General features: G+C 42.4%; 1 protein-coding gene across 4 annotated transcripts in view; it reads left to right on the forward strand.

Annotated features, from left to right (window-relative positions):
- The window catches only part of SNTG1 (syntrophin gamma 1), a 1,080,379-nt gene that overhangs the window by 781,061 nt on the left and 283,044 nt on the right, over positions 1–16,274 (forward strand). For all 4 annotated transcript variants that reach the window (XM_077270476.1, XM_077270477.1, XM_077270479.1 and 1 more), the window contains 2 exons: positions 558–601; positions 686–727. In XM_077270476.1, the coding sequence (XP_077126591.1) occupies positions 558–601; positions 686–727 (86 nt within the window). The remainder of the gene's footprint in view (positions 1–557; positions 602–685; positions 728–16,274) is intronic.

Here is a 16,274-nt window from a genome sequence, read left to right on the forward strand (position 1 = left end):
GCCTGGAGAGCAGCAAATCTACTAATATGTAAATAAGCCACATGCAGACATCCTTTTCATTTATCTAAGAAATTATTTTTCCATGTGGGTTTTTTGCCTTGATGCACAAAGTACACAAGGCTCTTCTTAAAGGCTGGGAGTCATTACAAAGCTTTTGAATCGCTGTGTGATGACTGGATAATGAAAAAATAAATTATTACTTGGGGAAGAATTAGAGGCAAATTGAATTATACCACTGTGGCAGATAGATGCATCCTTCTAGTTGCTAATCAAGAAAATGCAATCTCTGAAATACCAAAATTACCAAGTCGGTGAATCCTGCGACTGCCCATAGGAGACTTAAGAGGATTAATGTTTTCTTCCCAGGCACTCTACATTTGGCAGCCTGGAAAATGAGTTTCTTTATCTTACATTTGAAATGATCAGCATGGAAAATCCTTTGAAGTGTGATTCTAGCGGGAAGAAACAGCATTTGTTATTATTCACATAAACCAAATATTAAAGATCACAGTATCCATTTTGTTTATTCATCATTATTTTTGTTCTCATGATTGCAGCTGAGCTTTCTGGACTTTTATTCATTGGGGATGCTATTCTGCAGGTAAGACATAACTTTTGCTCTAATTCCAATGGTTAAATATCCTGGCAGCTGCAGATAATAACAATGAATACATTTTGATTTCAGATCAATGGCATAAATGTGAGGAAGTGCAAGCATGAAGAAGTGGTAAGTGTTTAATTATAAATAAAAGAAATATAACAATAACCTTATATTATAGGGACATAAACAAAACATAAATCCCAATCAAAATACACATTTTTAAATATACTTATAGAAAATCAACACCATGATTATTGTTCATATTTGGTGAAACCATTTGCATATACAGTGTGAGTAGATCTTTGTTGCTAAGTACATTTGCATACATCTTGTGAAAAAATGCCTAATGTAAACAAATTCAACTACTGTAAGTGCTATGATACAGTTGAGGTCTTGAGATATGAATGTATCATTTTCAAAATTATTTTTTTGGGGTGCATGCATTTGCTTATTGGCCTATATGGAGCTACAGATGTTTCCAAACTTAGGCAGTTGTTCTGTGTGATAAGAGCTTGTACATTTGCAAATTTGGAGTAATACAGTTTAGAGTAATTTGGAGTAATCCAGTTTGCACGGATGCACCATAGTATTATCATAGCACTCTACAGTTGTAACATTGCCTCTTGTAATCAGTAGGCAGATATTATAGGATATATAAGCTTTAATCTGTTTGACGCTGGTTTGACTGAAGTTTAGAAGGAGTTTTAGGGTAGGCTGATATATATATACACACCGCTCAAAAAAAAAGGAACACTAAAATCCCACATCCTAGATTTCACTGAATTAAATATTCCAGTTGCAAATCTTTATTCATTACATAGTGGAATGTATTGAGAAGAATAAAACATAAAAATGATCACTGTAAATCAAAAATAATATCCCATGGAAGTCAGAATTTGGAATGATACTCAAAATCAAAGCGGAAAATCAAATTACAGGCTGATCCAACTTCAGTGGAAATGCCTCAAGACAAGGAAATTACGCTTAGTAGTGTGTGTGGCCACCAAGTGCCTGTATGACCTCCCTACAACACCTGGGCATGCTCCTGAAGAGGTGGCGGATGGTCTCCTGCGGGATCTCCTCCCAGACCTGGACTAAAGCATCCGCCAACTCCTGGACAGTTTGTGGTGCAACATGACGTTCGTGGATGGTGCGAGGCATGATGTTCCAGATTTGTTCAATTGGATTCAAGTCTGGGGAGTGGGTGGGCCAGTCCATAGCTTTAATGCCTTCATCTTGCAGGAACTGCTGACACACTCCAGCCACATGAGGTCTGGCATTGTCCTGCATTAGGAGGAACCCAGGGCCAACTGCACCAGCATATGGTCTCACAAGGGGTCTGAGGATCTCATCTTGGTACCTAATGGCAGTCCGGCTACCTCTGGCAGCACATGGAAGGCTGTGCGGCACTCCAAAGAAATGCCACCCCACACCATTACTGACCCACGGCCAAACCGGTCATGCTAAAGGATGTTGAAGGCAGAAGAGCACTCTACTCGGCATCTCCAGACTCTGTCACGTCTGTCACATGTGCTCAGTGTGAATCTGCTTTCATCTGTGATGAGCACAGGGCGCCAGTGGCGAATTTGCCAATCCTGGTGTTCTCGTCCTGCACGGTGTTGGGCTGTGAGCACAACCCCATCTGTGGACATCGAGCACTCAGACCATCCTCATGTAGTCAGTTTCTAACCATTTGTGCAGAAACAAGCACATTTGTGGCCTTCTGGAGGTCATTTTGCAAGGCTGTGGCAGTGCTCCTCCTGTTCTTCCTTGCATAAAGGCTGAGGTAGCGGTCCTGCTGCTGGGTTGTTGCACTCCTACGGCTCCCTCCACATCTCCTGGTGTACTGGCCTGTCTCCTGGTAGCACCTCCAGCCTCTGGACACTATGCTGACAAACACAGCAAACCTTGTTGCCACAGCTCGCACTGATGTGCCATCCTGGATGAGCTGCACTACCTGAGCCACTTGTGTGGGTTGTAGAGTCTGTCTCATGCTATCACGAGTGTGAAAGCACAACCAACTTTTAGAAGTGACCAAAACATCAGCCAGAAAACACTGATACTGTGATGTGGTCAGTTGTCCCCACATGCAGAACCACTCCTTTATTGAGTGTGTCTTGATAATTACCAATAATTTTTATCTGTTATCTATTCCATTTGCACAACAGCATGTGAAATTGATTGTCAAACAGTGTTGCTTCCTAAGTGGACAGTTTGATTTCACAGGAGTTTGATTTACTTGGAGTTATATTCTGTTGTTTAAGTGTTCCCTTTATTTTTATATATATATATATATATATATATATATATATATATATATATATATATATATATATATATATATATTCTGATGATATTGATATAATTAAGAGCTTCCCCAATGGTACATGCAAATTATTAAAATTAGTATAATCTGTGTGGAAACATACTGTTAGTACTGGCGGAACGCACCAAATAATAATAATAGAGAATATGAGGTGCGTTCGCAGTCCGGGGTCCACCTTGCAGAGATGACACCTGCTGCTGAGTAATGGTGGATGGACGCTTGTTCACACGTGGGTTTAAACCTCACCCAGTGTGAATGGAAGTGAACTCTGTTGCTTCACAGAGTCGCCCAATATACGCTGCACGCACCCTGTTAGCAGTCACACGGTGCAGCTGAGAGACACTAGTGGGATCCCTATGAATTACCCCCACTAAACTGGTGATTGGACTCGCTCTGACCCTCGGTGGCTTTTGAGTCCGCACCTGAGGACGCCCTGAGTCAGATGCTGAGTCCAAGCGGGAATTCCCACCCTACACTGCCCGGTTGTCAAGAAAGCGCACTGATTGCGCACGGTGCCGCACTGGCGGGCACTGCGAAGAGACGCTGTAACGAGTGCTGAGTGTGCAGGTAGCACTGTCGGGCGCTAGGTAGCTTCCACCATTCGCGAGCAGTTATCAACACAAGGAAAGGGAATGACTAAGGAGCTTTCATCCATCGACAGACATTCATCTACACACACACATTAGCAAGTTTACACTAGCGCATGGCCGAGTGGCCATGCAAAGCTTTTATAGCAGTAGGACACCGGAACCTTCCAGATGGTCCAATAGGAGCCGCAACAGGACCTGAACATGTGACCCCCGACCTCCAATGGGAGGTCGTCCCGTGGGCATGATCAGTATGAGAAAAGTGGCACTTAGTCCCAGAAAGACCTGCTCGCTGCTGATCAGTACTGGCTACAACGGCAGAGCCTGGAAAGGCAGCAGTAACCAGTTGCACAATATCAGCCTGAGCCAGATGCTGGGACCGACGTCTCTGCTGAGCAGGCTCCACTGCGGCTGGAGAAGAATGGGAGGCTGCAGCGGAGATGGTTCGAGTTTCCCCCTGTGCAGTGGTGGGAACTTAACACCTAACACATACAGAGTACTATAGGTTGTAAGTGCTTAAATACATACAGTAGCACCACATATTAAAGATGCAAGGTGTACAAGTATACAGTATATGCATCACAACAGAAGCTTATTTAGCACAAATGTCCCAAAATATGTAAAGAAGGACAGCAACTCATGAACTAATGGACACAAAAAGAGGGGATATGAAACACCACAGAGTATAATCCTAAAGTATTAATTTTATTAATAAATATAACAATATAGACAGTACATAGCATATACAAGGCTGCTGACCACATAAATGCAGGCACAAAAAATCTAATTAAGTAAAGTGCATAGGGCACATCAATATAAAACCTCATTGTAAGGTAAATGGCCAAAATCCTAAAAGTAGGCAGAAGTAGGCAGTGTAGCAAGTAGCCCTAATACATAAATGAAATGTGGCCAGAGAAGGAATGCAAGTACTTCAAGTGTTGGCTTTGCTGCTGCCAAGTCTGACTAAGCAAACTGAATGACTCGTGCAAAGTGCATTAGTGCAACTAATGAAAAAGGCCTGAATGGCAGTGCAGTCAAGACAACAAGTGGTGGGTAAGAATACCTTATACCCTACCACATTAGCTTAGTAATAATTCATTACATATGAATCATGTTTGAATTCAAAGCCAGGCCAGGGCACAAAAAAACCCATAGGCAAGGTAGATAGAGTGTGTAACAATCAACAGAGATGAATATGCTTTATACTCCCTTACATATGCACTCATTTCACTGCTGCTTCCTCAAGGTGTGGATTACATATGTTAAATACATCAAATAAAAAGAAATATACTTTTGTAAAGTTTAAATAAATTAATTTAACCCCTTTCTGCCATTGGAAGGAACAGTACGTCAGCTCGGCACGCAAAAAATAAGCCCTCACCCAACCCCAGATCACAAAAAATGGAGACGCTACGGGTATCGGAATATTGCACATTTTTATTTTTTAGCAAAGTTTGGATTTTTTTCACCACTTAGATAAAAAAGAACCTAGACATGTTTGGTGTCTATGAACTTATAATGACCTGGAGAATCATAATGGCAGGTTAGTTTTAGCATTTAGTGAACCTAGCAAAAAAGCCAAACAAAAAAACATTGTGGGATTGTACTTTTTTTTGCAATTTCACCGCACTTAGAATTTTTTTCCAGTTTTCTAGTACTCGACATGGCAAAACCAATGGTGTCGTTCAAAAGTACTACTCGTCATGCAAAAAATAAGCCCCACATGGCCATATTGACAGAAAATTTAAAAAGTTATGGCTCTGGGAAGGTGGGGAGGGAAAAACAAAAGGGCAAAACTTTCTTTCAAAGGGTTATTCCAAAGTTTCATCTTTGGCAGCTATCCTGTTTTCCAGGGGGGGGGGTGCACTCCTGAAGATTGACAGGTCAGATGCACAAAAGCCTGACATTTCTAGAAAAAAAAGCATTTCAGGCATTTGAGCTGAGTTCTTACCACAGTATTTTATTGCTCTAATGTAGAATTGGGGGTTCCTTCTGAATATTGTTTCTTGGGGATTTAGAAGGAATCTTGGATGTACAGCAACTGCAGAAATGCAATGTGAACAGGTCCTAAGAATGTTGGGATTCTAAATCTATTTTTTTATCATATTGTGAAATTAAAAGAGAAATAAAACAAAATTACTTAAACTGCTAACTTACAGTACATAGATAAATATTTTGCTAGACTATTTAAAAATTAGTACAAAACAGAAGTAAAGATAAAAAGCTATGAGCCCAAGAAGATAAACAAACTTTGCTGATAGAACTTGTGGAATATGTATACAATAGGTAATATGATTCAAGCTTCAGTTTTATATAGAGTACATGCTTTGTGGTTAAAGAAGGTGACATTCTCCACATCTGTTTTCTGGGGTTGATCTCCCTGTTATAGCCCCCAAAATATCAGTTGTAAACAAATTGATTGCATTAGCATTTTTCTTAGTGTTCTTGAAGTCCTATGGATAAGGCTATGAGAAAACCAGCAAAAAATGACACCCAGAGAATGTTATGTTTTTAAACCAAGCCTTATAATAGTTTACTATAGACTTTAGCATCTGGCTCTAGCATTTTTGAAAAACAAGCTTGTGTTACTTGAGTGTAAATTTAGACATAAATACCTTATCTGTCTCTTAAAAACATGGTTGAATATCACAATATCTGGATAAGTTGAATAGACAGTAATTTGGCTCTAATAAGAATGGCAGAATAGAATATAGGCATTACAGACATGTAAAAAAAACCTTGATTTTTTTGGGAGAATTGGTAAGAAATGGGGAGGAAAACCCAAATGACCTTTCCTGTTGTCATCCTCTGACTTCATGCACACATTCAGTGGCACTTAGAATTGCTATATTTCCACCTTAAATTGTTGTAGTAAGATGCCACATTATGTCTCGTGCCCCTCCAGGGCGAGCTATCATCAGATTTAGAATTTAGTTTCAATTCTCTGACACCCAATAATTTACCTCTTCCCCTGACATCATTCCTCTACTTCTACAAAACAGCCGTGCTTGTCTGTCAGCGGTCTCTAAAATCTTATTCTCCATCCTAAACTGATTCTCTGAAAACTGAACCTTTCGTACTTACATAGTATACTAATCTAGGGTCTCTAAGCCGGATATTTCTATTGCACTCTGTAATGTCTATATTTTTCTACATATACAGTACCCATTGCTTGTAAAGTGTTGTGGAAAATGTAGACAAAATAAAAATATACAGTACAGACCAAAAGTTTGGACACACCTTCTCATTTAAAGATTTGTCTGTATTTTCATGACTATGAATATTGTACATTCACACTGAAGACATCAAAACTATGAATTAACACATGTGGAATTATATACTTAACAAAAAAGTGTGAAACAAATGAAATTATGACTTATATTCTAGGTTCTTCAAAGTAGCCACCTTTTGCTTTGATGACTACTATGCACACTCTTGGCATTCTCTTCATGAGCTTCAAGAGGTAGTCACCGGGAATGGTCTTCCAACAATCTTGAAGGAGTTCCCAGAGATGCTTAGCACTTGTTGGCCCTTTTACATTCACTCTGTGGTCCAGCTCACCCCAAACCATCTCGATTGGGTTCAGATCTGGTGACTGTGGAGGCCAGGTCATCTGGCGTAGCACCCCGTCACTCTCCTTCTTGGTCAAATAGCCCTTACACAGCCTGAAGGTGTGTTTGAGGTCATTGTCCTGTTGAAAAATAAATGATGGTCCAACTAAACGCAAATCGGATGGAATAGCATGCCGCTGCAAGATGCTGGTTCAGTATGCCTTCAATTTTGAATAAATCCCCAACAGTGTCACAAGCAAAGCACCCCCACACCATCACACCTCCTCCTCCATGTTTCACGGTGGGAACTAGGCATGTAGAGTCCATCCGTTCACCTTTTCTGCGTCACACAAAGACACTGTGGTTGGAACCAAAGATCTCTAATTTGGACTCATCAGACCAAAGCACAGATTTCCACTGGTCTAATGTCCATTCCTTGTGTTCTTTAGCCCAAACAAGTCTCTTCTTCTTGATGGCTGTCCATAGCAGTGGTTTCCTAGCAGCTATTTTACCATGAAGGCCTGGTGCACAAAGTCTCCTCTTAACAGTTGTTGTTGAGATTTGTCTGCTGCTAGAACTCTGTGTGGCATTGACCTGGTCTCTAATCTGAGCTGCTGTTAACCTGCAATTTCTGAGGCTGGTGACTCGGATAAACTTATCCTCAGAAGTAGAGGTGACTCTTGGTTTTCCTTTCCTGTGGCGGTCCTCATGTGAGCCAGTTTCTTTGTAGCGCTTGATAGTTTTTGCCACTGCACTTGGGGACACTTTCAAAGTTTTCCCAATTTTTCAGACTGACTGACCTTCATTTCTTAAAAGTAATGATGGCCGCTCATTTTTCTTTACTTAGCTGCTTTTTTCTTGCCATAATATAAATTCTTACAGTCTATTCAGTAGGACTATCAGCTGTGTATCCACCAGACTTCTGCACAACACAACTGATGGTCCCAACCCCATTTATAAGGCAAGAAATCCCACTCATTAAACCTGACAGGGCACATCTGTGAAGTGAAAACCATTCCCGGTGACTACCTCGTGAAGCTCATCAAGAGAATGCCAAGAGTGTGCAAAGGAGTCATCAAAGCAAAAGGTGGCTACTTTGAAGAACCTAGAATATAAGACATATTTTCAGTTGTTTCACACTTTTTTGTATATAATTCCACATGTGTTAATTCATAGTTTTGATGCCTTCAGTGTGAATGCACAATTTTCATAGTCATGAAAATACAGAAAAATCTTTAAATGAGGTGTGTCCAAACTTTTGGTCTGTACTGTAGATTATTAACAATATTAAGAACCCCAGCCACAGTAGTTTACACATAGGCAAAAGACAGTAGGTCCCTACAAAAAGAGAATATTACTTACATTAGCTTTAAAAGGGTTGTATGATACCTGGCACTGCTTTCACTCACCCTGCTTCTATCACCCCCTTATGATGATTCATTTCAAACAAAGAGGCAGGGACTGTGGTGGCTAAGTCCACTGAAGATGCAAACAGCAGAGGCAGAAGCTGCGGTGACTTTTTCATCACTCCCTTCTTCTTCTCTTTTAGGGGGGCTTTAAAGCTGCAAATAAATGACCGCAGGGCCATTCTCATATGACATTTCATTTAAGACTTCCCTCAAATGAAATGTTACAAGAAGTAAGGAAGAAAAAATATAGGGATTAGCTGTATAGGGAGAACATAATAAAACACATTACAATATGATTAGGAGTTAAAGATGGGCATTAACAAATGATATAAATAATTCATGGCTTCCTCTTTGTCTGACCCTGTTTCTTCAAAGCAACATGAATGTCATATTTTTATCAGTCTTTTGTGATAGATGGATTTTGTTTAGTATATTAGCAAATGCTATGGCAATTGCATGTTATTGCACATTTCCTTTATACATTTTAGTTGAAAAATGCTTTGTGTAATGTCAGGCAGTGCTATTTCTATTGTTTGGATTGGTTTAGAGGACAGATCTGCAAATCATTTTTTTATTGTCTTTTACTTGACTTTTAGTAATTAAAATGGCTTTGACAGTTGATTCAGCTATGATTTTAGGTGTCTTACAAATGCTTCTTTCAGATTACAGCAGGAGCTGCTATCCATCTGTGCACTTGCTTTAGCAACAATTTATGTTTTTGAAATAATATACAGTGTATTCTACTTTGTAAATATAACATTTAATTGAAAGTGCCCTGATGGCCATGAATATATTTGATAATGTCTGAAGACTGTCAAGAAGCCAAGGTTAAAATACGGAAGGGAGGGAAGTAGTTAGAAAATAAAATATACTAAACTCACCTGTTTTTAAGCTCTGACCTGCCATCAGTTCATTAGGCTGTGGGTCAGTCTTTGGTTCTGTGGGGGCTTTTTTTCTGGAGTTAAGGCTTCATGTGGTCAAGAGGGGAGACGACGATTGTCATTTATGTCAATAACATCAATGAATCCATGATTAATCTTGCTAAAAATGGCATTTTTTAGTTACATAATATACACTGCTCAAAAAAATAAAGGGAACACTTAAACAACAGAAAATAACTCCAAGTAAATCAAACTTCTGTGAAATCAAAATGTCCACTTAGGAAGAAACACTGTTTGACAATCAATTTCACATGCTGTTGTACAAATGGAATAGACAACAGATGGAAATTATTGGCAATTATCAAGACACACTCAATAAAGGAGTGGTTCTGCAGGTGGGGACCACAGACCACATCTCAGTACCAATGCTTTCTGGCTGATGTTTTGGTCACTTTTGAATGTTGGTTGTGCTTTCACACTCGTGGTAACATGAGACGGACTCTACAACCAACACAAGTGGCTCAGGTAGTGCAGCTCATCCAGGATGGCACATCAATACAAGCTGTGGCAAGAAGGTTTGCTATGTCTGTCAGCATACAGTCCAGAGGCTGGAGGCTCTACCAGGAGACAGGCCAGTACCCCAGGAGACATGGAGGGGACTGTAGGAGGGCAACAACCCAGCAGAAGGACCGCTACCTCAGCGTTTGTGCAGGGAGGAACATGAGGAGCCCTGCCAGACCCTGCAAAATGACCTCTAGCAGGCCACAAATGTGTATGTGTCTGCACAAATGGTTAGAAACAAACTCCATGAGGATGATCTGAGTGCCCAATGTCCACAGATGGGGGTTGTGCTCACAGCCCAACACCGTGCAGGAGGAGAACACCAGGAGTGGCAAATTCGCCACTGGAACCCTGTGCTCTTCACAGATGAAAGCAGGTTCACACTGAGCACATGTGAAAGACGTGACAGAGTCTGGAGACGCTGTGGAGAGTGATCTGCTGCCTTCAACATCCTTCAGCATCACCGGTTTGGCAGTGGGTCAGTAATGGTGTGGGGTGGCATTTCTTTGGAGGGCCGCACAGCCCTCCATGTGCTCGCCAGAGGTAGCCTGACTGTCATTAGGTACTGAGATCCTCAGACCCCTTGTGAGACCACATGCTGGTGCGGTTGGCCCTGGGTTCCTCCTAATGCAGGACAATGCCAGACCTCATATGGCTGGAGTATGTCAGCAGTTCATGCAAGATGAAGGCATTGAAGCTATGGACTGGCCCGCCCATTCCCCAGACCTGAATCCGATTAAACACATTTGGGACATCATGTTTCACACCATCCACCAATGTCACATTGCACCACAGACTTTCCAGGAGTTGGCGGATGCTTTAGTCCAGGTCTGGGAGGAGATCCCTCAGAATACGATCTGCCGCCTCTCCAGGAGCATGCCTGTTATGTTGGGCTGGTGGTTAGGAACACTAGAAATGACCAGATGAGCAAACTAGCGACACAGGACGAGCTCTGGGAAGTGGGAGCTCTGCTGACCACAATCCCTAATCCTATCACAACAACTAGAAATAGCCATGGAGCGTTCCTGACTCTGCCTAGATGCCTCTTCACAGCCTAAGAGCTAACTACCCCTAAAGATAGAAAATACAGCCTAGCTTGCCTCAGAGAAATTCCCCAAAGAAATAGGCAGCCCCCACATATATTGACTGTGAGTTAAGATGGAAGTCACAAACACAGGAATGAAATAGGTTTCAGCATAGGAGGCCAGACTTGACTAAACAGACTGAGGATAGAAAAGGTATCTTTGCGGTCAGCATAAAAAACTAACAAAAAACCACGCAGAGTGTGCAAAAGAAACCACCGCACCGACTCACGGCACGATGGTGCCACTCTGCATCCCAGAGCTTCCAGCTAACAAGATAAATTCATTAAAGCAAGCTGGACAAAAACACAGTGGTAATAAATAAGCTAGCAGGGACTTAGCTTTTGCTGAAGTAGACAGGTCATCTGAAAGATCCAAGTGAACTGAACCAGTACTAGGACATTGACAGCTGGCATCAAGTAACGATCTGAGTGGAGTTAAATAGAGCTGCCAGCCAAGACCTGAATGAGATCAGCTGGAGAAGGAATCTCAGAACCAGCAGCTCCACTCACAGCCACCAGAGGGAGTCCATGAACAGAACTTGCCGAAGTACCATTCATAACCACAGGAGGGAGCTCGAGAACAGAATTCACAGCAGTACCCCCCCCTTGAGGAGGGGTCACCGAACCCTCACCAGAGCCCCCAGGCCGCTCCGGGCGAGCCAAATGAAAGGCACGAACAAGATCGGCAGCATGAACATCAGAGGCAACCACCCAGGAATTATCCTCCTGACCATAACCATTCCACTTCACTAGATACTGAAGTTTCCGTCTCGAAATACGAGAATCCAAGATCTTCTCCACCACATACTCCAACTCCCCCTCAACCAACACCGGGGCAGGAGGATCAACGGAGGGAACCATAGGAGCCACATATCTCCGCAACAACGACCTATGGAACACATTATGGATGGCGAAAGAAGCTGGAAGGTCCAAACGAAATGATACAGGATTAATAATTTCAGAAATCTTATAAGGACCAATGAAACGAGGCTTAAACTTAGGAGACAAAACCTTCATAGGAACAAAACGAGACGACAACCAAACCAAATCCCCAACACGAAGTTGGGGACCAACACAGCGACGGCGGTTAGCGAAACGTTGAGCCTTCTCCTGGGACAATGTCAAATTGTCCACTACGTGAGTCCAAATTTGCTGCAACCTGTCCACCACAGAATCCACACCAGGACAGTCCGAAGGCTCAACCTGCCCTGAAGAAAAACGAGGGTGGAAACCAGAATTAAAGAAAAAAGGCGAAACCAAAGTAGCCGAGCTGACCCGATTATTAAGGGCGAACTCAGCCAAAGGCAAGAAGGACCCAATCATCCTGATCAGCAGAAACAAAGCATCTCAGATATGTTTCCAAAGTCTGATTGGTTCGCTCGGTTTGGCCATTTGTCTGAGGATGGAAAGCTGAAGAAAAAGACAAATCAATGCCCATCTTAGCACAAAAGGACCGCCCAAATCTTGAAACAAACTGGGAACCTCTGTCCGACACGATGTTCTCCGGAATGCCATGTAAACAAACCACATGCTGGAAAAACAAAGGAACCAAATCAGAGGAGGAAGGCAATTTAGGCAAAGGTACCAAATGGACCATCTTAGAGAAGTGATCACAAACCACCCAGATAACTGACATCCTCTGAGAGACAGGGAGATCTGAAATAAAATCCATGGAAATATGCGTCCAGGGCCTTTTCGGGACCGGCAAGGGCAAAAGCAACCCACTGGCACGAGAACAGCAGGGCTTAGCCCGAGCACAAGTCCCACAGGACTGCACAAAAGAGCGCACATCTCATGACAAGGAAGGCCACCAAAAGGATCTAGCCACCAAATATCTGGTACCAAAGATTCCAGGATGACCAGCCAACACCGAACAATGAACCTCAGAGATAACTCTACTAGTCCATCTATCAGGGACAAACAGCTTCTCCGCTGGGCAACGGTCAGGTCTATCAGCCTGAAACTCCTGCAGCACCCGCCGCAAATCAGGGGAGATGGCAGACAAAATTACCCCCTCTTTGAGAATACCAGCCGGCTCAGGAACTCCCAGAGAATCAGGCACAAAACTCCTAGAAAGGGCATCAGCCTTCACATTCTTAGAACCCGGAAGGTACGAAACCACAAAATTGAAGCGGGAGAAAAACAGCGACCATCGAGCCTGTCTAGGATTCAAACGCTTGGCAGACTCGAGATAAGTCAGATTCTTGTGATCCGTCAAGACCACCACGCGATGTTTGGCTCCTTCAAGCCAATGTCGCCACTCCTCAAACGCCCACTTCATAGCCAACAACTCTCGATTACCCACAGAAAAGAAAGCACATGATTTCATTACAGAGCCATCAGAACCTCATTGAGACAAAACAGCCCCTGCTCCAATCTCAGAAGCATCCACCTCGACCTGAAACGGGAGCGAAACATCTGGCTGACACAACACAGGGGCAGAAGAAAAACGACGCTTCAGCTCCTGAAAAGCCTCAACGGCCGCAGAGGACCAATTGACCACATCAGCACCTTTCTTGGTGAAATCAGTCAATGGTTTAACAACACTAGAAAAATTAGCGATGAAGCGACGGTAAAAATTAGCAAAGCCCAGAAATTTCTGAAGGCTCTTCACAGAAGTAGGCTGAGTCCAATCATAAATGGCCTGAACTTTAACAGGGTCCATCTCGATAGTAGAAGGGGAAAAAATGAAGCCCAAAAAGGAAACCTTCTGAACTCCAAAGAGACATTTAGACCCCTTCACAAACAAGGAATGAGCACGAAGGACCTGGAACACCATTCTGACCTGCTTCACATGAGACTCCCAATCGTCCGAAAAGACCAAAATATCATCCAAATATACAATCATGAATCTATCCAGGTACTTTCGGAAGATGTCATGCATAAAGGACTGAAACACAGAGGGAGCATTAGAAAGCCCGAATGGCATCACCAAGTACTCAAAATGGCCCTCGGGCGTATTAAATGCTGTCTTCCATTCGTCGCCCCATTTAATACGCACAAGATTATACGCCCCTCGAAGATCTATCTTGGTGAACCAGCTAGCTCCCTTAATCCGAGCAAACAAATCAGACAGTAGCGGCAAAGGGCAAAACAACACACCCTCATATCTAATGGTAGGATCCCTTCACAAATATATACTGCACACCAATAGAGAACTATGAAGACTCTGGATCACAGGATAAATATTTAAAATCACAACTTTTATTACAAAACATCTAAAAATACATTGAAAAACATACTGGTGAAACGTTATAATAAACGAATACAGGGTCAAAACAGAAGCTACAGACTAGTAGGACCCCTACTATATATCACAAGTCAGATGGCAAATAACCATAACATTCAAGTGGTCATAACGTATTGCCAGCTCCCTAAGTACTACCAAATATACATTAGAACCACGGTACGTATGTAACTACTACTACACTCTTGCATCCCATAATAGACACAATAGTCAACAGCTAAATAGTAAGTCCCAGCTAGGAGTGGTAGTTACCTGTGGTCATGTTGAAACCAGGGAGAGAGGGGTCGTACAGACTGAGCGCACCTCGACGCGCGTTTCACTGCGACAGCAGCTTCGTCAGGAGGTAAAGTACTGTTGTTGTTAAAGCCCTTATATCGTGGACCTAATGAGTGAATGTCCGTCACCTGTACAGCGGCGCACCGGCGCCATGTTGCAGCGTCACCTAGGGGACCGCGCTCAGCGTGCGCGTCACCCAGTCACGTGTGCCGGTCACCTGACCGGGCACGTAACCTAGGCGACGTCACTAGCAGAAGAGCGCTTCCCCACGGAGGCACAGCAGCGCATGCGCGATGTGCGTTCACAGGTACCAATAGAAAATAGTGTGAAAACCTATACAAAATAGTAAGTCAAACGTAGTACCACCAGAAATAAGATAACCCACCGATACAAAAAGTAAACCCATGAGTAATCTATAACCTACCCACACAAAATAGAACCCATATCTGGACAGAGTCATATAGATATATAAGGGAATAGTAAACAAAAACTAATGTGTGAACAGTGTCCTACTAAGAGGGAATATTACTAAACTACTATTACTGCTGAACTGCAAAAATATCCTAGAGGCATGAATGATATTGCACTTAATATTACATATATAACATAATTCGATCATAAGTCATACAGCCCCCATACAGGGGCTCAGCATATCATGCCATAATCATAGCGTGCTTCATCAGTCCTCCTTGAAACTGCCTCGATCATCCAAAAGTGGCCTTCGTGCAAACAGCATTTGTAGGGTAATCCTTGATCAGATGGAACTTGACCGATAACACCGAAAGATGTCAAAGAAAAACTGTAGCGAACACTAGAAAAAAAGTATTAATTAATTACAAATGACATATATATTTGACCACTACAGACAACGGTGCATCGAAGTCACCAGGGGCATACAGATGAAAGGGGGGAAGGAGCAGGGGAATGGGACATAGGCCTAACAATAAAAACAACTAAACAACAACTCCGATAAAACAATGTAAAATTCGCGCTAGCCTAGGAAGGATTGGAAGCTAATATATTCAATTAGCCCTTTTGGGGCCACAGTGTCCAACACGACCGTCCATCTGGTCTCTTTTTTCAGTAGTTCCTTCCTATAGTTACCACCCCTAATGCCTAATTGTACCCGATCAATCCCTCTTACTTTGAAGTGTTTTGGGTTACTATTATGATATTTTCTAAAATGCTTAGGTATAGTTTTCAAAATCTTCACATCCTCTGCCACAGCCCCATTCTTGATATCTCGTACATGCTCTAAGACACGTACGCACAATTCACGTGTAGTCATACCAATATATATTAAATTACATGCACATGTGGCATAGTAAATTACATTATTTGTCTTACAGTTGACAAAGTAGGTAACAGAAAACGACTTATCACCACTACTATTCTCAAATGTGGAGGTTCTCTCCATAAATTGACATGCAGAGCAGTCACCACATTTGAATGAACCCCATCTTTGTCCAATCCTTTCGGAAAAGAATGTTTTTTGGGGTGCCACATAATGACTGTTGGTTAACATGTCTTTTAAATTCTTTGATCTACGCCACGTCACAGACGGATAATCTGAAATATGTGAAGCCACATCCTCATCTGCCCAGAGCACTGGCCAATATTTCCTCAGGACACCCGATATTTCCCTCCATTCAGAATTGAAGGAGGTGATGAAACAGACAGGTAAGTTGTCCTGATGTTTATTCGAGGGCCTATGTCCATGGTGAACCAACTAGCCCCCTTAATCCGAGCAA

This window comes from Ranitomeya variabilis, chromosome 6 (genome assembly GCF_051348905.1).
Source record: "Ranitomeya variabilis isolate aRanVar5 chromosome 6, aRanVar5.hap1, whole genome shotgun sequence".
In the NCBI taxonomy this organism is placed as follows: Eukaryota; Metazoa; Chordata; class Amphibia; order Anura; family Dendrobatidae; genus Ranitomeya; species Ranitomeya variabilis.